General features: G+C 42.2%; 1 protein-coding gene across 5 annotated transcripts in view; it reads right to left on the bottom strand.

Moving 5' to 3' along the window:
- Positions 1 to 201: 201 nt before the first annotated feature.
- The window catches only part of farp1 (FERM, RhoGEF (ARHGEF) and pleckstrin domain protein 1 (chondrocyte-derived)), a 236,747-nt gene continuing 213,814 nt past the window's right edge, over positions 202 to 23,134 (bottom strand). For all 5 annotated transcript variants that reach the window (XM_059970481.1, XM_059970478.1, XM_059970479.1 and 2 more), the window contains exons 24-27: positions 21,048 to 21,211; positions 12,047 to 12,154; positions 10,421 to 10,572; positions 202 to 2,790 (exon numbers count right to left, since the gene is read on the bottom strand). In XM_059970481.1, the coding sequence (XP_059826464.1) occupies positions 2,709 to 2,790; positions 10,421 to 10,572; positions 12,047 to 12,154; positions 21,048 to 21,211 (506 nt within the window). In that variant the 3' untranslated portion in view covers positions 202 to 2,708. The remainder of the gene's footprint in view (positions 2,791 to 10,420; positions 10,573 to 12,046; positions 12,155 to 21,047; positions 21,212 to 23,134) is intronic.

Genomic DNA, 23,134 nt, shown 5'->3' with positions numbered 1-23,134 from the left:
GAATCAATCAGTGCTTTCAAAGGTGATATTTGTGACAATTTCTACCTTTATGGTGAAGAGCAGAGGTGGAGGGGAGTGGGGATATTGAGACTGACAGAATTGGTCTCCAAGGCAATGGTGCAGACTCAATGAGCTTAGTGCCCTTCTGTGTTTTTACAACTTTTATGGTCTCTATGAAAAGATATTAGACCGTTTCAACACTGGGTGCCAAGGTAGAGTTTATTGAAATGGTTTAGGCCATTTTAAAAAGTCAAATTCCATATAATTAGTTATAAAAGAGGAACTCTTTCCTTGCAAAAGTTTGTAGACAGGTTGGTTGCACACTTAGTGACTTTAACATTTGGTTACAGTCAACTGAAGTCCCACTGTAACTTTTGCATTTGTGTGATTGTACTCAGTGCCACTCCTCCCGACACATAACCTTTCTTCTGATAGATTTACTTTTTCTGTGTTTTTTTTAGAATCTTTTAACTCCAGCATTTTAAATGCTTGATTCAGTATTGGCTTTCTCATTGTTGGATATTGTAATCATTTCCCTTGTGCCAAGATAGCTCTTGACAAATGTCAGTAAGGCAAACTCAAAATATGGCCCTTAAATTCCAGCCTTCACCAAAAAAACTGGAATTCAGGGAGGAATACCCTGTTTACGCTACAGCCATTCAGTGTACAGCAGTGGGCTTTGGTGGGATCAAGGCAAGAGAGAATACACCCATCTTGCCCCCATGAAGAGGCACAACAGGGAATAAAGTACCTGAACTAGTCAGGAATTTTTACCCTTTGTAATTGAACAAGGCCTCAGTGGAAGATGCTGGCTAATGTCTAGTATGAATCCTTGCAAAAGGCCTCCTCCTGACACTGGCTAAGGCAAGTTGACCCTGTTAGTTGATAGGCTTCTAAACAAATGTTTTGCCAAAGATAATGTTAATGTTTGTAAAGGGCTTTCGAAGGCCGTTGGCAGAGTGGGGTTGGGGAGAGGTGAGAGGCTTTTTGGGAACTCTTTAATGGATCTGATGCAGAAGCTCCATATACCAGAGCCTCTGATCATTCATATGGGTATGTGGACCTCTGTCTGCGCTATTCTACCTTCTGTGACCTGGATGTGGCCCCAAAATCCAAACGCTTTGGTAATTACCATCAGTAATTTCAGGTAAACTCCAGAGAGCTCCTTGGATTTAAAAAGTGTAGAACTTACCACGGGGAATGACAGTTCTACCAGTCAACTTGGCATTATGCAACTTCGATCTCTGCATTATTCCTAGTGTACTACAATCACATGAAGCTGTGTAGAATGCCTGGGTAATTATGATTTGAGACAGAATACAATGGCATTATACACTTTGGCCAAGTTAGTGGTCCATTATCTCAGATCTCTCCCCAAGACTCAGCTCTTTTGAAAATTAATGTTTATGGTCACATTCAAGGATGAATCTTCACGAAGTAATGAGACTGTTGAGAACGATTCCATCTTCTGACATCTGGAAGTAACTCGACATTGCTTTACGAATTGATTCCATTTCACACCTCATCCAAAACTCAGAATCCACCTTATACAAGATACAACAGTGTTTGCTCATCCAGCAAATGAAGGTAAATTTAGTGTCAGCGGCTATACATTGTCGGTGCTGCTTGAACTGTCTGGGGATGAGCCTATGGAATGGGATTGTCTGTTTCTTGGTGATGCCGACTGTTCGTTCAAGAATGACAGCATCACCAATGTTTCATGTTCTCTTTGTATATTCTTCTTAAATTGGGTGTTGACAGAGTCAACAGGGAATCAATAAACTTAAAACTGTCTATTTTTGTAAAAACAGCTGCCCTGAAAACAAGCTTTCACTTCAATGGAACTAGTTATCTTTAGCATTGTAGTCCCTAAAACCACAAAGAATTTAATATTTTATAAGTTGTGCTCTGACAATGTATAAGCCTCTAAACCATTTGATCATGCTAAATAAAAACAGTAGGTGGAAATCTGACGATGTGGAAACGGGTTAGTGTCTCGCACAAAAGGAGCCTTTGTAAATATCTAATCAGCCTCTCTGCAAGGAACGCTTCCAATCTGACTTGTAAATGGAAGTGAATCACAGCTGCTCTAAATACGGCAGCAATTTTTACAACTCGCTAAATAAGATAAATATTTTTAATGTTCACTTGTGTTCAAAGTGTCTGTGTCTCCGGGCAAGGATAATACACCTGGGGCCCTTATAAAGCTGAGGCTTCTTAAAATCATTGTCAGTACAGGCCAGACATAGACTTGATCTGAACCTACCACATGATTGTCGAATCGGTATCAGTCAGTACCTAAACATCACTGGTCTAAAGCTCAAGTTTGTCTACAATAGTTAAGTTGTCAAACACTTCATATATGGGTTACAGTTTTAAGACAAGTACATTCTGGATACACAATCTTTCAAACTCCTGTCCAAGCAGAAGGGTAACTAATTATTTTTATATATACACATAATTTTCAAACATTTTAACTCTGGGCTGTGAGACAATCTGCCCATTGTTGAATTTTGCCTTATTTTGGAATAAGCTGGGAGTGATGGTGGGTGGGGGGGTAACAAGGACATCACAAGGATTGTTGACATCACAAGAAATTGTAAATTAACTATATGGCCATGGCATATCTTAAAGACAAACTAACTGTCTTCCTTTTAAGAAAAGGAATGAAGGCATGATGGAAGTCAGTGTGCCCCCCCCACGAGTGATCAGTAAGCATGAGATTCCTTGCGACTCAGCAGACGCGTACGAGTAGCAGAACTGGTGGCACTTCGGATCACTTCCATCCACCTGCAGAGAGAAATGACACGGTTGTTGGAGTGCTTTTAAAGACCAAGGTACATTTAGGAATTAAGATTTTAAGGACAGTGCACTTGAGCAGAGAAGAGCCGGAGAAAGAAAGTCAAAGTGGAGTTTATTATCATATACACAGTTGCCATGGAAAACTTGCTTGTAGCAACACCAAAGATACATAGCATCAGAGACACGACATTCACAAGAAAAACTATACAATTTAAAACAAAGACCATTGTAGTGGTTAGCACAATGCTTTACAGTACAGGTGACGCAGGTTCAATTTCCGTCACTGCCTGGGTTTCATCGAGGTGCTCCAGTTTCCACCCAAAGTCCAAAGACCTACTGGTCGACAGGTTAATTGCTCGTTGTAAATTGTCCCGTGATTAGTTTTGGATTAAGGTCATGGGACTACTGAGCAACGTGGCTGGACAGGCCTTTTCCGCACTCAACAAATAAATTTTTTAAAATAGTGAGTTTGAGATTGTGGGAGCCCTTACATGGAGTGGGTAGCACAAGATTTAAAAAGCTGGCAGGACCTGTGAGGACTCACTGCTGGTCTTGAAATTAATTGCATTATGAGGCAATTGGCAAGGGCCAATAAAAATGTTATGTTTAAGCAGAACAGCCATTGTTGGAGTGGACAGTTAGAGGGGGAACTGAGGCTTTGGCAAGGAGACACAGGTGAGCAGCAGGTGAAAACAGGTAAGGTTTTTTTAATATAGTGGTTATCACTATATTACAAATTACCAAATTTACAACCAATTAACTGAAGTATGAGAGCAGGATCAGATCATGCGTTATAGATGCATGATGTGGAAGCGAGTGAACTCCATTGTAGTTCCTGATGACCACATCTACAGCAAGTGTGATTGCTCGAGGACCTGGAATCTGAGCTTCAAACACTGTGATGGATCAGGAAGGGGGAGAGTTACCTGGACACTTTGTTTTGGGGGCAGGCACCCACTTTGTTTAAGTACTCCACAGTTGGTCTGTGACCAAGTACGAGAGGGTGTGAACCATGTTGGGGAATGAAAGGCTATGCTGGGGCTGAACAGATTGTTGCTCCCTGTGAGGATGAACGTGCAGGCTGCAGGGAGGATGAGCAACTGAACTGTGGTTGTGGTAATGTTTTGTGGGTGCACTAGGGTCTGGAAGAACATAGTTTTGTTTGGTTGTATAAATGTAAAGTCAGAATACAATAAACTTGAATTTGGTTTGGGGAGCCATTCAAGAGGAACAAAAAGAAAACAGTAATTGGGGATATTATAGTCAGGGACTAGACAACTGTCTGTCGCAAGGAGTGAGAAGCCCAAAGGCTGTAGTGACTACTTGGTGCTGGGTTCAGGACATCGCATCTAACTTGCAGAGGAACTTGGAGCGGAAGGGGGAAGATCCAGTTGCCGTGGTCCATGTGGGTACCCTACAACATGGGTACAACAAGGGAAAAAAGGTTCTGCTGAGGGAATTTGAGCAGCTAGGGTCTGGTTACCTGAACCACATGCAAACTGGCACAAGATTAATAAAATCAGTGTTAAATGTGTGGCTCGAACATTGTATGGGAGAAATAGCTTTGAATCTGTAGGACATTAAGACCAATATTGGGGAAGGAGAGAGCTTCTTTGATGGGACGTACTCCACCTGAACAATTCTGGGTCTTAGGTCCTGACGAATTGCAGAACTAGGACAATGAGATGACTTCTTGAAGCAGCATGTGTTTGAATCTGTTAGAGGAAAGGCAATTCTGGATTGGGTATTGTGTGATGAACAACACTATTTGTTGGGGAGTTTAAGGTAATGTTAAAGAGGATATGAAAACTTTCTACAGATACATAAAGTGTAAAAGAGAGGCGGTAATGGGGGGAAAGGAAATGGCGGATGAACTGAATAAGTATTTTGCATCAGTCTTAACTGTGCACTATCACATTCGCAGTAAAATTGTTGGGACATTAAATGTGTGAAGTTACTGTTACTAGAGAGAAGGTTCTTGGGAAGCTGTAAGGTCTGAAGGCACCTGGATCTGATGGTGTACTGTACACCCCAGAGTTTTGAAAGAGGTGGCTGAAGAGATTGTGGAGGCATTAGTAATGATCTTTCAATAATTACTGGATTCTGGTATGGTTCCAGAAGACTGGAAAATTGCAAATGTCACTCCACTCTTCAAGAAGGGAGAGAGGCAGAAGCAAGGAAACTATAGGCCAATTAGTCTGACCTCGGTGGTTGAGAAGATGCTGGAATCAATTCTTAAGGATGAGGTCTCAGGGTACTTGGAGGAACATAATAAAATAGGTGGTAGTCAGCATAGTTTCCTCAAGGGAAAATCTTGCCTAATAAATCTGTTGGAATTCTTTGAAGAAATAACAAGCAGGTAGCAAAGGATTATCAGCTGAAGCTGTGTTCTTGACAAGGTGCCACACATGAGTCTGCTTAACAAGCTACGAGTTCATGGTATTACAGAAAGATTTTAAAATGGATGAAGCAGTGGCTGATTGGCAGGAGGCAAAGAGTGGGAAGCCTTTTCTGGTTGGCTGCTGGTGACAACTAATGGTGTTTCACAGGGGTCTGTGTAGGGACTGATTCTTCTTGCATTGTATGTCACTGATTTGGATGATGGAACTGACGGTTTTGTTGCAAAGTTTGCAGATGATAGCAGGTAGGTGGAGGGACAGGTAGCTTTGAGGAAACAGGCTACAGAAGGACTTAAACAGATTAAGAGAATGGGCAAAGAAATTGAAGATGGAATACAGTGTCGGGAATTGTATGGTCGTGCACTTTGGTAGAAGAAATGAAAGAGTTGACTACTTTCTAAATGGAGAGGAAATTCAAAAAAAAACCTGAGTCACAAAGGAACTTGAGAGTCCTGGTGCAGGATTCCCTGAAGGTTAATCTGCAGGTTGAGTCTGTGGTGAGGAAGGCAAATACAATGTTAGCATTCATTTCTAGAGGACTGGAATATGAAAGTAGGGATGTAACATTGAGACATTATAAAGTCCAGGCAAGGCCTCACTTGGAGTGTTGTGAAACTGGACAGGGTTCAAAGGAAGTTCATGAAAATGATTCCACAATTGCATCAATTGTTGTATGAAGTGTATTCTCTAAAATTCAGAAGAATGAGGGGTGACCTCGTTAAAACCTATGGGATGGTGAAAGGTCTTGGTGGAGAGGATGTTTCCTAAGGTGGGAGACTCTAAGACACTGAGGACACTGCCTCAGAATAGAGGGGAGTCTGTTTAGAATGGAGATGAGGAGGAAGAATTTCTTTCGCCAGAGAGTGGTGAATCTGTGGAATGTTTTGCCACAGGCAGCTGTGGAGGCCAAGTCTTTATATTTAAGGCAGAGGTTAATAGATTCTTGATTGGTTAGGGCATGAAGGGATACAGAGTGAAGGCAGGAGATTGGGGTTGAGAGGAAAATTGGATCAGCCATGATGAAATGGCAGAGCAGAAACAATGGGCCAAATAGCCTAATTCTGCTCCTATATCTTACGGTCTTATTGAAAAGGAAAGCTTAGGGGGCTGTTATCATAATATGATGGGATTTATCCTGCAGCTTGAGAGGGAGACACTAAAATCAGAAGTTTTGGTATTACTGCTAAATAAATGTACTACAATATGACATAGGAGCAGAATCAGGCTATTTGGCCCATTGAGTTTGCTCCGCCATTTAATCATGGCTGATCCTTTTTCCCCTCCTCAGCCCTACTCCCCAGCTTTCTCCCTATAACCTTTGATGCCATGACCAATCAAGAACCTGTCAAGCTCGCCCTTAAATATATCCAACAACCTGGCCTCCACAGCAGCCTGTGGTAACAAATTCGCTACCCTCTGGCTAAAGAAATTTCTCTGCGTCTCTGTATTAAATGGGTGCTCCTCTATCCTGAGGCTGTGCCCTCTTGTCCTAGACTCTCCCACCATGGGTAACATCCTTTCCACATCTGCTCTGTCTAGGCCTTTCAACATTCGAAAGGTTTCAATGAGATCCCACCTCATCCTGCTAAATTCCAGCAAGTACAGACCCAGAACAATGAAAAGGTCCTTGTATGATAACCCTTTCATTCCCAGAATCATCCTTGTGAACCTTCTCCAATGCCAGCACATCTTTTCTTGGATGAGAAGCCCAGAACTGTTCACAATAATCAAGCTGAGGCCTCATCAGTGCCTTATAAAGCTTCAGCCTCACGTCCCTGCTCTTGTATTCCAGACTTCTTGAAATGAATGCTGACCTGGCATTTGCCTTCCTCACGACCGACTCTACCTGCAAGTTGACCTTTAGGGTGTTCTGTACAAGGACTCTCAAGTCCCTTTGCATCTCAGATTTTTGGATTGTCTGCACATTTATTTCTTCTACGAAAGTGCATGACAATGCATTTTTCAACACTGTTTTTTATTTGCCACTTTCTTGTCCGTTCTCCTACACTGCCTAAGTCCCTCTGCAGCCTACCTGCCCCTCCACCAATCATATCATCTGCAAACTTGGCAACAAAGCCATCAATTCCATCATTTAAATCATTGATATACAGCATTAAAAGAAGTGGTCCCAACTCCGACCCCTGTGGAACACCACTACTCAGTGGCAGCCAACCAGAAAAGGATCCTTTTATTCCCACTCGTTGCCCCCTACCAATCAGCCAATACTCTAACCATGGTAGTAATTTTCCTGTAATACCATGGGCTCTTAGCTTGGTAAGCAGTCTTATGTATGGCATCTTATCAAAGGCCTTCTGAAAGTCCAGATGTTACAACATCCACTGCATCCCCTTTATCTATCCTACATGTAATCTCCTCAAAGAATTCCCACGGGATATAGGCAGGATTTTCCCTTGCCACAGTCCAAAGGCTTTTGAAAGATCATTACTAATGCCTCCACAATCTCTACTGCTACCTCTGTCAGAACCTAGGATGCAGTTCATCTGGTCTGGATGACTTATGTACCATTAGGTCTTTCAGCTTTTTGAGCAACTTCTCCCTTGTAATAGTACCTGCACTCACTTCTCTTCCCTCATACCCCTCAACATCTGGCACATTGCTAGTGTCTTCCACGGTGAAGACTGATGTAAAATACTCAATTAGTTTATCTGCCAACTCCTTGTCCCTTGTTATTATTCCTCCAGCCTCATTTTCTAGCAGTCCTATATCCACTCTCATCCCTCTTTTATTTTTTTACATAGTTGAAAAGGTTTTTACTATCCACTTTGATATTGTTTGCTAGCTTGCTTTCATATTTCACCTTTTCCGTCCTAATGATTCTTTTAGTTGCTCTCTGTAGGTTTTTAAAAGCTTCTCAATCCTCTGTCTTACCACTAATTTTTGCTTTGTTGTCTGCCCTCATTTGCTTTTAACTTACCTTGTCAGCCATGGTTGTACTATTCTGCCATTTGAGTATTTCTTCATTTTTGGAATACAAATGTCCTGCACCTTCCTTATTTTTCTCCAAAACACACACTATTGCTGCTCTGCTGACATCCCTGCCAGCACTTCCTTCCAATTTACTTTGGCCAACTCCTCTCATACCGCTGTAATTTCCTTTACTCCAATGAAATACTGCTACATCAAACTCTACTTCCTCTATCAAATTTCACATTGAACTCAATCATATTGTGATCACTGCCACCTCAGATTTCTTTTACCTTAAGCTCTCTAATCTCCTCTGGTTTGTTACATAAAACCCAATCCAGTGTAGCTGATCCCCTAGTAGACTCAATGGAAAACTGCTCTGAAAAACCATCTCAAAGGCATTCAACAAACGAGCTCTTTGAGATCCATTATCAAGCTGATTTTTCCAGTGGACATGTTGAAATCTCCCATGACTATCGTAACATTGCCCTTTTGACATGCCTTTTTTATTTCCGTTGTAATCTGTGGTCTGCATCCTAGTTACAGTTGGGAGACCTGTATATAACTGCCATTAGGGTCCTTTTACCCTTGCAGTTTCTTAACTCAACCCACAAGGATCCAACATCTTCTGATCCCATGTCACATCTCTTTTCTAAGATGCCATTCTTTATAAGCGTTGATTTCAATGTACCAGCAAACATGAGAGAGGAGCTGGCCAAATTTGACTGGAAGGAGCTAAAATCTGTGATAAAATCTATGGGAGATAGATTAGGACATTACAGTACAGGCCCTTTGGCCCACCATATCCTACCAACCTTTTAACCTACTCCAGGATCAATCAACTCCTTCCCTCCCACATGGCCCTTCAGTTTTCTTTCATTCATGTGCCTATTTAAGAGTCTCTTAAATGTCCCTAATGTATTTGCCTGTACCACCATCACCACTCTGTGCATTAAAAAAGCCTCTGGGATTTTCCCCTATACTTCCCTCCAAATGACTTAAAATGATGTCCCCTCATATTAGACATATTCACCCTGGGGGGGGGGGGGGGGTTAGTCTCTGGCAGCCCACTCTATCTATGCCTCAACGTCTTGTACATCTCTGTCAGGTCACCTCTCATCCTCTGCTCTGATGAGATAAGCCCTGAATTGCTCAATGTTTGAGCAGCGGTGGCTGGAGCTTCTAGGAGTAATCCACAAGACACGGGATCTTTATTCCCAAAGAAGAATCATTCTAAAGGGAGGATAAGGCTAACAATGAAAGTCAAAGACAGCATAAGAATGTGGCAAAATTAGTGGAAAGCTAGAGTATTGGGGAGATTTTAAAAACAAACAGAAGGCATCTAAAAAAGCAATAAGGTGAGAAAGGATGAAGGGTAGCAAATAATTAAAAAAAGGATACCAAAAGATTTTTCAAGTATAAACACTGAAAGAGAGGCAAGAAAATGACGCTGGAGAGGTAACAATGGAGGAACAGAGAAACTGTTTCAAACTGTATAAATAGTCTGTTTCAGTCTTCACTGTGGGAAAACACCAGCAGAATGCCAGAAATTTGAGAGAGTCGTAGTAGAAGAGTAGAAGTTGCTAAGGAGAAGATGCTTGGGAAGTGGAAAAAGATCTGAAGGTAGATAAGTCACCTGCACCAGATGGACTACAGCCCAGGGTTCTGAAAGTGGTAGCTGAAGATTGTGGAGGCATTACTAATGATCTTTCAAGAATCACTAGATTCTGGCATGGTTCTGGAGGACCGAAAAATTACAAATGTCACTCACTGGAGTTTAGAAGAATGAGGGGGATCACGTTGAAAAGCCTAGACAGAGTGGATGTGGAAAGGATGGTTACTATAGTGGGGAGTCTAGGACTAGAGGACACAACTACAGAATAGAAGAATATGTCTTCAGAACAGAAATGAGGAACTGCGTTGCCACAGATGGCTGTGTAGGCCAAATCATTATATATTTTTAAAATGAGGTCGATAGGCTCTTAATTAGTAAGGGTGTCAAAAATTACAGGGAAAAGGTAGAACGGGGTTGTGAGGAAAATTAAATTAGCCACGTCTGAATGATTAAGCAGTTTTGATGGGTTAAGTGGCCTAATGCTGTCTCAGGGTCTTATAGTGTAAAATGGTCATAGTGTTGCTAAATACTATGAGAGGATTTGTCTGTTTTACACTCTGATCTGAAAAATCACTCAGTGATTTTTCATTCCTCTCTCAGAATTAAAAATGATAATCCATACCTTCCTATTGTCACCTGGTGTGCGTAAATAAATTGACTTCCAGCAGAAGTGGCTCACCTTTCAAACGTATATTCACTTTCAGCCCTGAAGAAGTAAACGTGTGACTTGAATTGCAGCTTGAAGACGTAGTCCTTGTGAATGTTGTCAGATTCTGCTGGGATGGTAACCGAATAACCCAGCAGCGGCAAGCTTGCCAGTGGATGGGAATCCTAGGGGAAGATCAACAGCATCATTATGAGGTGGTGTGCAAGGTCATTAACCAGAGAAACACTCATAAGATATACAACAGTACAGCTCTTCAGCTTGCAAAGTTGTGCCAGCCAAATAATCTACTCCAAAGTCAATCTAACCCTTTGGTCTGACATAGCCCTCTAATTTTCTTTCATCCATTGGCCTAAGAGTCTCTTAAATGCCCCTAACGTGTCTGCATCTACCACCAACCATAGCAGCGCGTTCCATGTATCCACGACGGTGCAAAAAGAGAAAAAATATACCTCTTATAAATTCCCTAGACTTTCCTCCAATCAAAATTATGCCTCTCGTACTAGCCATTTCCATCCTGGGAAAAGCATCCTGGTAAGTCTCTCTAAAACTTCCACATCCTTCCTGGAATAAGGAGACCACAACGGAGCACAGTGCTGTGGAAATCAGTCTGTCTCTAGTGAGGATGTCTTCAATCATTGGCACAAGAACAATGGTCACAGAGTGCAAAGGAGGTTTACCAGGATGCTGCCTAGATTAGACAGCATAACCTTGGGCTCTTCTCTTTGAGTAGGTTAAAGGTTCAGCACAACATGGTATGCCAAAGGACGAGTGAGCATGTTGTGCCATTCCATGTTCTAGGTCATATTGGTGAAAACATCAGTGAACCAGTTCCCAGACAAGCTCTATGTTGAACGGACCTTTACTGTCAAAGTACATTGAAATTCAAGAGAACCACATCTCAATACATGAGCACTATTATACCATGCACTTAGTGCATGAACACAATGACTTTCTACCTCATTTACTGGAAAACTGCACAGATGGAATTTTCCCAGTTTATAACCGCAAGGAAAATAACGTAAGGCCTGCACTAAAGATCTCAAGTGTTACCAGCTGGCACTTGAATATAATTAAATAATTGCAAATGGTGAAATAGTTTATTGTCATAACATTCTTCAGGGAAGGAAATCTGCTCTCCTTACCCAATCTGCCTCTACATGTGTAGAAGTGCAGTTGACTGCTGAGCTGGTACAGCAGGTGGGGCTGCTGCTTCATGTTTCCACTGGCAAAGTTAGATCCTGAACTCTGACTGTGTGGAGTCTGAACGTTCTCCCTGTGACCATGTGGGTTTCCTCCCGCATCTTCCCTGGAGCGCAGGAGGATTGGGGGGGGGGGGGGTGACTTCATAGAGATTTATAAAATCTTGAAGGCTATAGATAAAGTGGACAGTTATAGACTTTCCCCCAGTGTTGGGGAGGCCAAAACTACAGATGGCACACCAAACAAAAGCTTTTTGCTGTATCTCTGCACGTGACAAAAACAAACCAATGCCAATTATATCAACCTCACCAAATTAGCTGAGTGTGCCGCAGGTCAGAGGTCACATGTCCCACCTGACTTGAGTGACCAGAAGGCAGTGAGAGGTGTTGCATACCGCAGGCAGACACAATACAAATTCACCCATGGGGGCTCACTCACCTGATGTGACTTGTAGAAGAAAAGGCAGAAGTTGGTAAAGACCACCCAAAGCTTTTGCCAGCCATTGCTGTTCTTGAACTTCCTCAGCAAGTTCCCAGACAACTGATTCTGACACAGGAGGGAAGATACACACATATCAGATAATGGAAACATTGCTAGGAGATCATAAATGAGATTTCAAAATAAAAAAGAGCATCAGGAAAGATTTATATACAGCCCAGTCACACTCTTTTCCTCTCTTTAAGTATCAGCTTCCAATGACTTTTGGCCTTTGAACTCAGGTCAGCAGCTCTCCAGCAGCCCCTGGACAATATTTGGGTCGAAAGTAATAGTGGAGTATTTAGAAATGTCCTTTAAGGATACTGGATATGGGACAAGGGAAGGGAATGGGTATGAACTTAATTGAACTAAGTAAGATAAGGAGTTATACAGCATGTCCTTCAGTCTGCCATGTCAATACCAGCCTCAGCTAGTCCCATTTACCCACATTCAGCCCATATCCCTCCAAAATTTTTCTATCTGTGCATCTCTAAACGTCTTTTAAGTATGTGTTATAATTGTTTGTGCTCCTACCACTTCCTCTGGCAGCTCAATCCATATACCCAAAACCTTCTGTGTGGGAAAAACTTAAGACACAAGAAATTCTGCAGATGCTGGAAATCTTGAACAACACACATAAAATGCTGGAGGAACTCGGCAAGTCAGGTAGCATCTATGGAAGAGAGTAAGCAGTTGACATTTTAGGCCAACAACTTTCATTGGGGAGTGTTGACTGTTTATCCCCCTCCATAGGTGCAGTCTGACTTGCTGAGTTTCTCCAGCATTTTGTGTATCCCCTTTTCACCTTAAATCTGTGCCCTCTCGCTTTAGACTCCCTGCCCTGTGGAAAAAGACTATCTACTCCATCTATGCACCCCCCCCACCAGATTTTATAATCCTCTATAAATCAACCCCTCAACTCCCTTGCTGCAAGGGAAACGGTCCCAGCCTATCCATTTTCACCTTAATAACCCAACCCCTCCAACCCTGACATCCTTGTAAATCTTTTCTGCACCCTCTCATTAGTTTAATCACATCCTTGTGAGGAACCCTCTCGAAACACTCCTAGCAGAGTTAGCAACATTCTTCTGAAGCCCAGGAAGAATTCTTTGATTTGATCCAGAACTGAAGGGGACTCTGTATGAAAATAATCTGAGTTCTGTATTGGTACAAATCATCTTCAACAGCTTCACTCTGACAAATACTAATGGATGGTTAGATTTAATTCACTCTCTCTGTCTCACTGTAACATCAGTGGCTCACTCGCTGCTGTCCGGCTTTAGCTGGAATTGCAAATATTCACCTTCTAACCGAAGTTTTCTTTTCCTGGACTTGTTCAGCACAACAATCCCACTGAGCTATTTATACTCTGCTGCCATTCATCGGAAACGTTACTCCAACTGGAACACTCTGTGGTTATTCCCAGATGGTTGGACTCTGAGCAAAATCTTAGCTTAAAAACTTGAGGCTACAAAATTTACTTGCTCAATTCTCAGAGGAACATGTCTGTGACTTTTACATTCTTCCACATGTGACAGTTATTACCATCTGTTGTAGAGACCAGTGGAAGGGGCTTTGTGCTTTGATGAAGGGAGCTATGACAATATACAAGGAGAAGCACCAACAGGCCTTTGAACCTGTTCCACATTATCCCTCTTTCCCACTCCAGGCCTGCAGAATACAGCTGGCTGGCCTGATTCTGAGTTAAGGTTGGCTTCCCCTAAAGATCCAGGAGGGAGCAGATACCACAGGGACTGTGAATCAGTTTTTGGGCAGCTGGGCACTGGCGTGAAGCCAGCTGTGTAGGGCCAGGCTCAGCTTCGGACTTTGTAACCAAGCAGACCTCCGCTGCTGAGCCTTTCCAGAATCTTCCGGATTTACTCCAGACTTGCAGCATCAGCTGCATTTTTCAGAGAACACACAATCAGCTAGCACGGGTATGAAGGGCCAAAAGGCCCCCTCTGATCAACCTTTACCAACTTTGCTCAATGCATTACAGGGATCATCCTATCCCGATGCATCGTAGTATGGCACCTGCAAGAAACTCAACACATCCCAGCACAGAGTCTGTCAACACTTACGGCTACCTTGGTAAAGCAGCCAGCATAATCAAAGCCCCCATCCAACCCAGACGTTTTCTCTTTTCTCTTCTTTGACTTAACTGAAAATACAAAGCTTCAGAGCATGTACCACCAGGCTCAAGGACAAGGACAGCTTCTACCTATTGTTATTAAACTATCTAATGGATAAAATGGACTCTTGACCTCACAATCTACTTTGTATGGCACCTTAATGTCTGTCTGCACTACACTTTCTCTGTAGCTGTTACACTTTATTCTGTGTTCTGTTTTTGTTTTACCCTGTATTACCTTGAATCACTGTATAATGATTCGATCTGTATGAAATAAATGTAAGAAAAACTTTTCACTGTATCTCTGTATGTTTCAGTTATAAACCAATTCCAATTCCACAACATCGCTAACAAAATGGAACTAAGCAAATATTGTCTTGGACTAAACTATAATTGGCTCCATTAGAATAACAGCCACTGTATTCAGACTGTGAAACAATTTGAATCTACCTTTCATATGTTAAGATGGCGCCGATAAAGTGGTGACGCTTTGCACGCAGTTCCATTGGGAATCATCAAATATTCCCATTCAGGACAACTACAAGCGAAATTCCCAGACAGAATCATAGATACTGCAGTACGCAACATAATTTTTAAGGCATTTTTTAAAAATCTATCAATCCTCAAAATCAATGGACTCCAGACAGCAGATTTGGATCATGAGTGCAATTTCTCTTTAAGGAAATGGAAGTGCGGAGGCCGACCCAATCTACAGGCAAGATTGAAATGCATAGGCTTTAGACCCTCACTCCCGACTATTCTGTTGGCAAATGTAGTCTCTGGAAAATAAAATTTAAGACCTTGGAGCAAGATTGCTACACCAAGGGATGTCAGGTACTGCTGTATACATTGCCGTACAGAAACATGGCTATCTCCTGCCATTTTTGACACAGAACAGCAGCCCAATGGCTTCACCATTCTCCACAAAGACAGGACAACTGAGTCTTTTAAAGGTAGAGGAGGTGGAACATGCTTTATGATTAACTCATCATGGTGCACAGATACCTCAGTCTCAGTCCTGCTCACCCGACCTGGAACTTCTAGCGATCAAGTGTCATCCATTTTATCTGCTGAGGTGGCAGTGTACATTCCACCTCAGGCCAACATCAGATAGGCTCTGGAGGAGCTGAGTCACGAAACGGCACGCCAGGGAGCCTTTCTATCATTACTGAGGATTTCAACCAGGCCAGCTTGAACAACTACCACCAACGAATCACCAGTGGAACCAGAGGAGCCATACACTTCACCACTGTTATACCACCATTAAGAATGCTTGCCATCCCATCCCACGCCCACACTTTAGTAAGCTCACATACTCACATCCTTTTGTAGTTGTCTAAAATTATTATGTTTTGCAATGCACTGCTGCCACAGAACATCAAATTTCACGGCCTGTGATATTAAACCTGATTCTGATTCCATTAAGGACCTTGTCCATTTATTTTTCCATCATCTTGCAAAGTTGATGCACCTGATAAAACTTTATATTATTGCAGTTTATAAGCACGTTATGTGTTAAATACTTAAGGCAAATTTATAAAAGTTAAATGTCTTCCCAGCTTTGATGTAATATTTGATTGGTAAGTGCTTAAGAATCACTTACCCCTCAATCACTCACTGAGGCATCCTAATTCCCTACTCAGCATATCTGCCAGTCTTAATTGGTCCAAGAGTCTCTCTTCTGCTCTCTGACAAACGAAGTTTGTTGCCCATATCCTAACTGGTCACCACTGCCTTGTGTCCACTTACCTACTCTGGCTCCTGGTTATGTACCACCTCAATTATGAAATGTTTCCCTCCCCTCGTAATCTCTCACCTCTCCCTCTCCCGGTAATCCTCACAACCTGAAACCAGCCAAGCGCCTGTTCTTTCCCAGTCTGCTGCCACAATCATCCCTGAATCTAGTAAGACTTCCACTGAGGGATGTGGATTCAGCTGCCATTTCATTTCTGAAACCTCTCTGTCTCACCTTCCTTGTCATTTTTAAAACCCATCCTTCTGACCATGCTGAGAGCACAGAGACAGGCCCTTTAATCGAGCCCACGCTAACCATTCCCCATCCAGTTACACAAACCCTACAAAATTTGATGTGTCCTGTAGTGCTCCTCTGAAGCACCTGGGAGTATTTGTTGTGATAGTTAATGAGTAAAACCCACGGTTAATGAGTAAAATACAGAGAATGAAATAAGCATAAGGATTGATAACATTTAAGTAAAGACAAGTTGTTGTATTTTGTGGACATTTTTTAAACAAACCCAGAAGAAAGGCAACACCTCGTGAGATTCCCCACTTCTCTTACTGTTATAGCTAATCAAACAACCAAGTTGTCAATACTGACCAAAAGGTATGTCAGCCCATGAAATAAACTCTTCATAAGATGTAGCTAAATATAAATTTCTTATATATCTATGAGCATAGGTCTTGCTCAAGGCCAGAACATAATTAGTGGATAATTTAAATCTGTCTCTGTGAAGTAATTGAGGCTCTACTTGTGTTTTAACAGGACAAGTGAATTACAAAGCTAGCAAAATGAAGATTTGGACTTTAATTAGTGCTTTAAAAGCTAGAAGTAAGTATGTTGACAGTCGGCCAGATTATAGTGCCCCAGTGCCCCCCGCCCCAGAAAGCTGTTACCTCAATACTGGAGATGTAATCATAAAAGGACAGACTCTGCATTCGATACCAACAGACATGAGAGAGGGCAAGAGGCCACTGATTACAGACCAGTCCCGAGGGAAGTGAAGAACAGGCAGCAACAGTGGAGATTCCTTCCATCATAAGACCAGGACAACAAAAACAAAGGAGAGAGAAGACAGAGACAGGCTGTAAACTATGCAGGGAGCAAGGAAAGACGAGAAGTTTTGTAAATGACTTGTAATTAGGGTTGCCATCTCTTCAAGATTGGACTGCAGTCCAGGAATTGATAAAGCAGTAACCTAAGGGAGAAATAATTGTGCCATATAAAGATTTTTTTTAAATTTAAGCTGTCACTAATTAGTTACAAGAAAAATTGGACAGAGTGCTATCCGAGGTTGAGAATACTGATCAGGTAAAGCGCCCACTTTACAACTGGACCTCGGAAGATGGGACATCCCAAAGGAGGACGTGTTGGCCAATAAACCGCGACGAAAGCTCCGGGAATTATACCAACCAGAGCTGGCAACCCTAGATGTAACATGCAGTGCACACAGGTGTCCATCTGTGCAGCAAGAAGATCTTGACAGAATGCCTGGAAAACAAAATGCTTTAAAGAGGAGCCAAACCAATTTTATTTTAAGGATTTCATACGCGGTTTCAGCTAGAACCAGTGTGATTCTTGTCAGAGCAATTGTGGCCATATCATTAGCAGTGGCCTTGAACGAGCTTGCCAATCAGTGCTGAGCCCAAGGCTGGAGATTGCTGCCAATGATCGTACAGGAATGTGAGCCATTTATCCATGCTGGCCCACCCTTCCTTCCTGGTCACCCCAAACCTTCCTCCCTCTTCCCGCTGCTCCTCAAATTGGCACCCGCTGTTTGCATCAGTATTTTTCTCTTCCCTACATTCTGCACTCGCTTTCCTCAAATTCCCCAACAGATTTATTAACCTGATTCATACTTGTATGGTTTTGGACCTACCAAGCAGTACAATCACTCTCTTATGCATGGACCTATCACATTATCCGCATTCTTTGTCAGTACTTAAATGATCAGAAATTATTTTATTGTCTTTAAATGGGCCGTGCTGGGTAAAGAACTTACTCCTGAATTCCCTAGTAAATCTATTTGTGAAAATCCTATAGCCTTGCTTAAAAATATCCTCATAATTAAACCCCATCCTTGGTTTTAAAGGAACTATAGTAATTCAACAAACAAGTATCTTGGGCTTTTCCTGAGGCACCATTGTAAATGGAATAATAGGCAGTCCACTGCTTCACCTCTCCAGAGACCAAGGTTCAATCCTGGCCTTGGTCACTGTTGGTGTGGAGTTGGCACATTCTCCCTGTCTCCGTGTAGGTTTGCCCCGGGTTCTCCGGATTCCTCCCACACTCGATAAACATGGGTGGTTCACAGCTGCTGTGAATTGTCCCTCGCATGGCGGGGAGTGGATGGGAATGTGGGGAGCATGCAGAAAAACGTGGATGAGTGTAAGTGAGTAGTTGATAGTTGGCACAGCCTCAGTAGGCCAAAGGGCCTATCACAGTGTTGTCTGCCTTGATACTATGAAAAACAGACAAAGCGATATGAAGAGAATGTATTACGCCTCGCAGTAGTAAGGATGTGGAAGCTGTAGCGAGAGTACAGAGGACATTTATCAGGATGTTGCCTGGAATAGAGAGCATGTCTAATGAAGATAGGTTGAGCAAACTAGGGTTTTTCTTTTTGGAGTGAAGAAGGATGATATATGACGCATAAATAGAGAGGGCAGCCAGTGCCTTTTACCAGGGTGGCAATGGCTAATAGCTCAGCACAACATCGTAGGCCAAGGGGCCTGTTGCTGTACTCTTCAATGTTCTGACGTCCACCCTCCTGCGCTCTGGGTAAAACAAACCCAGACTATGCACTCATGTGAAAAGCTATGAAATGAAGAGACAATGTTTAAAATATAATAAGAATCCACTGTGGCTTTATCAATCTAAAATAAGTACCCTTGAACAGTACATTCGGCCCACAATGTCAATGCCAGCTTATGCTAAAGTTCCTCCTCCAGTTTATCATCCATATCTCTCCATTTCCTTCATATTTACTTGTAAATCTAAAAGACCCTTAAACTCCACCAGGCTGCCTAATCCTTCTCCTACCACTAGTAAACTATTCCAAGCACCTGCCACCCTCTGTATTTAAAACATATCCCTCATGTAACCTTGAAACTACTCCACCCTGACCTTAAAATGACGCCCGCTGGTGTTTGATGTTTCTACTCAAGGGGAAAAAATACTGAGTGTATACTCTATTCATGCTTTCCATAATCATATTAACTTCGGTCAGGTCTCCCCTCAGCCTCCAACACTCGGGGGGTGAACAACCCAGGATTGTACAATATTCCCTCACATCCTGGTAAATCTCCTCTATGCACTCTCCATATCCTTCCCATAATGGAGGCGACTGGAACTGAACACAAAACTCAAAGTGCAGACTGACAACACATTTACACAACTTCGTCTTCCTTACGCTCGTGCTCAAATAGCAACCTTTCACCTGAAACATTAATCCTGTTTCTCTCTCCACGGATGCTGCCTGGCCTGACGATTGTTTTCTATTTTTAAATCAGATTTCCAGGGTTGAGTAGAGATATCTTGGCGCATTCTTAGCTTATAAAACAGATTGTATCATTCTTAAAATAGCATTGGTTTGGCCCAAAGAAGAGTAGACACAGGTGTGGGAAATACTGTGGAGGAGGTGCCATAAATATGGTGTCACAGAGTGTGGTATTTACAGACACTTGTCAGAGAGAATTACTTGGCGAATGTGTGGGAAGGACAGATAAAATGGGACACAGAAGACATACACTAGAGTCTTTCCAATAAAAGCAGGAGGAGCTTTTTCTCCGAAGAAAGGAAAACAATTTAAGTAATTAAAGGTTAAGAATTCCACAAACTGATAATTTTACACCTGTTCTTGTGATTCTTGGAACACTAATGACTGGCACTGGCTACAATGCATTAGGAAATGACATTGCATTGGCCTCGTACGGCAACTGCTCACTCAAATTGAGTGGATCTTGCAGATTTTTGGAGTTTTGTAAAAGGATTACTATAGATTTTGCTTCTTTCCCTCCACAGAAATTCAGATCAAATCATTACTTTTAAACATTGAAAAACATTTAAAATAAAAACTGCAGTGTTGCTACATAATCCCATTTAGATAGCCCTAGATCTTACTTCTCCAAATCCCTCCCGATCTGTGAATAACTCCCCAAGACTGTGTCAGACTGAGTCTTGCAATTAAATATCTTAAAGCAGATAACGCAAACTTTCAAAGTTCTGACAAAACTGCATAAGTATTTCCACAGATTGAAATCTTATACCCTGGCATTGAATTCAAATAACCCTTGTATTGTCTAAGGTAAACTGACCCCAAATTGCTTAAGTTATGGCAATTGTGACAGAGCAGATGAGACCATTATTTTGTGCACAGGTGACGCTGTGATCACACAATGGATAGGAGTTTCTTCTGGTGCCATTCTCAGTCCACCTGTATTAGTTTGCAACAAAGACAAGCAACTCAAGTGCTCGGGAGCATCTGATAATCATCCAGTGCAGAGTGCCCTTTGTTACTTTGCCAGAAAACACTTGAGATTCTGCAGATGCTGGAAATACAGATGCACAAAATGTTGGAGGAACTCAGCAGGTCAGGCAGCATCTACAGAGTGGGCGGGTGGAGGGCAAATGGAGAATAAACTGTTGATGTTTCAGGCCTAGACTGTTCAAAATGGCACTGTTCCTAACAATAATTCCTAAAAACAGACTTCTTTAGCCACAGATGAATAAGTGGAATTCCTACCCCATTGAGGCCAACTCATGGAGCATATTTAAAATGAAGATTGATATGGTATCGATTAGTTAGGGTGTCAAAGGTTACAGAATGAATGTAAAAGAATGGGGTTGAGATGGAAAACATAGCAGAGCAGACTTGATGGGCCAAATGGCCTAATTCTGCTCCCAAGTTTATGGTCTCCTGAATTCTATGACTAGGTCTTTATTCCTGAGAACCCATTTGTCAGAACTTTGATAGCTCAACTCAGATGCAAAATTGTTGTGGAATTCATTCACCGAATTGTAAAAACCTCTGCATGTGCCACATTGCCAAGAGATTTAGATGTATACTTTTATCATCTCAATATGGCCTGTACCTCCACAGCAATACTATAATCCACCATTGAAACACTGGTATTTCTGTGCCAGCAAACGTGCATAGTGGTATTTCCACGATGGGGTGATTGTCTCTCAAGAGAGGTCCTTGAGGCACTTAAATCATCTTCAGATTCCTGCTCTATGGACGTCTCATCAGTTGATTCTACAGAATTGATCAAGAAAAATCCTTTAAAAAAATTACAGTGATCCAAAGGCATTGTTAACTTGCGACAAGTTTCCATCTAAACCAATGAGTGACATAATATTAGGAGAAAAAGACAAGATAAAGGGTGCATCATTAGAAAACACAGTTGATCAGAAAACTCCAGGCACTGGTTCACTGTGGGCTGTTGAGTGGTTTGTCCAATTATAGTTTAGCTTGCACCAACGTATGACCTTGAATTTTTGAACAATTATTGAATGGCTTCTTAGCGAAGAATGAAACCTCATTAAGTGCAACAAGGCTTGAACTGTTGGAACAATTTTATTGTAACTCTGTGTAAAAGTCATCTGTGGCAGCAGGGGAGAGTTGGGCAATAACAGCTGGATGAGTATCGCACATCTGGCATTGTACATCTCGGACATTGATTTTACTAGAAATAACATCTGTATTACTTTAGTTCTCTAGGAGATCAAAAACTCATCGGCCAGCATTCAATCAAATCTCAACATGCAGCTTAAGTTCAGATAATTCAATAAATCTGGACAAAAAGCTCATTACAACTGTGAAATGTCTCTTTGGAACAGAGATTGTGAGGAATTTCTTCAGCCAGATGTAGTGTGTTTGCCATTTCAATAATATTGGAGTAATCTTGTAAATCTATTGTTTGTTTAAGCACTCTTTGTTGTTTATATAATTCATTATGGTTATACTTAAAGCATGTGAATTGCACACATCAGAATGCTACCATGAGATACGTGGTGTCTCGGACCACATAAAGAACAAATTAAGACTAGCGAAACAGTGGATAAGTTGGCCGTCATCTTCCAAACTTCTATAGAGTAAGAAATGGTTGCTCAGCAGTCTCAATGGGCTGAATAGCCTAAATTCTGCTCCTATGTCTTATAATTGTTAAATATCTCTCAGCTCTCTTGTTATCCTTTGAATTAGTTTAATGCTTTGAAGTTACAGAACCTAACACCAGAGGGCAGTGGATCTGCACATCCACAGATCCCTTGCTTAATGGTTTTGGTCCACGGTATAAAAAAGATTGGGAACCCTTGTAATATCACAAATAGCCAAGTCATTGGGTGTATATAAGGCAAAGATTGATAGGTTCTTGATTGGTAAGGGGGTTCAGAGTTGTGCAGAGAGCACATGAGAAAGGGGTTTAAACAAAAATCAGCCATGATTGAATGGCATAATACACTTGATTGGCCAAATGACGTAATTCTGCTCCAATATCTTATGGTCAGGATGCTCAAGGCAACTTTAGGAGGCAGGAAATGGGGGCAGAAGGTCGCCATGTGGCCCCTCGAGATTGCACTCCCATTCAAAGAGTTCCGTTTTCCTGCTGTATTCTTATGTTCCTCCATGCCTCTGTTGTCCATCTCTGTTTCTGACTGAGCTCAGTGACAGAGCTGCCACACTCACCCGGGGTTAGTTTCCAAAGATTTACCTCAGTCCAAGTTAGGAAATTTCTCCTCGTGTCAATCCTGAATAATCTGCTCCTAATCCCGAGACAGATCCTCGGCCAGAGGAAGCATCCTTAGTGACTTGTGGAAAAATTTTGAGTGAGGTCGCCCCTCATCATTCTCAGGTCTGAAGAGAAGGCCAAGCCGGCACAATCTCTGCGCACAAAATTCACCCGCCCACCAGGACTCAGTTCGCTGCACACCCTGCTGCTGTCTGTGCAGAGTGCGCACGCTCCCCCTGTGACAGTGTGGAGGCCATAACAGAGCACAGTACTCCAGGTGTGGTCTCACTGTGGTCTTGTGCTCCCTGGCTGGAGGGGTTGGAGATACGTCTCTACCAAAGGAGGTGTAAGGCACTCCTTCCAGCCGTTAGCCTGCAGGGTCACCCTTGTGCAAGGTGTAGCACGTGCTTAGAGCCTCCCCCCCACCCCCCCAGATCAGTGTCATGGGA

The sequence above is a fragment of the Hypanus sabinus genome, chromosome 5, assembly GCF_030144855.1.
Source record: "Hypanus sabinus isolate sHypSab1 chromosome 5, sHypSab1.hap1, whole genome shotgun sequence".
Taxonomy (NCBI): Eukaryota; Metazoa; Chordata; class Chondrichthyes; order Myliobatiformes; family Dasyatidae; genus Hypanus; species Hypanus sabinus.
This window is presented reverse-complemented; position numbering and strand designations above follow the sequence as displayed.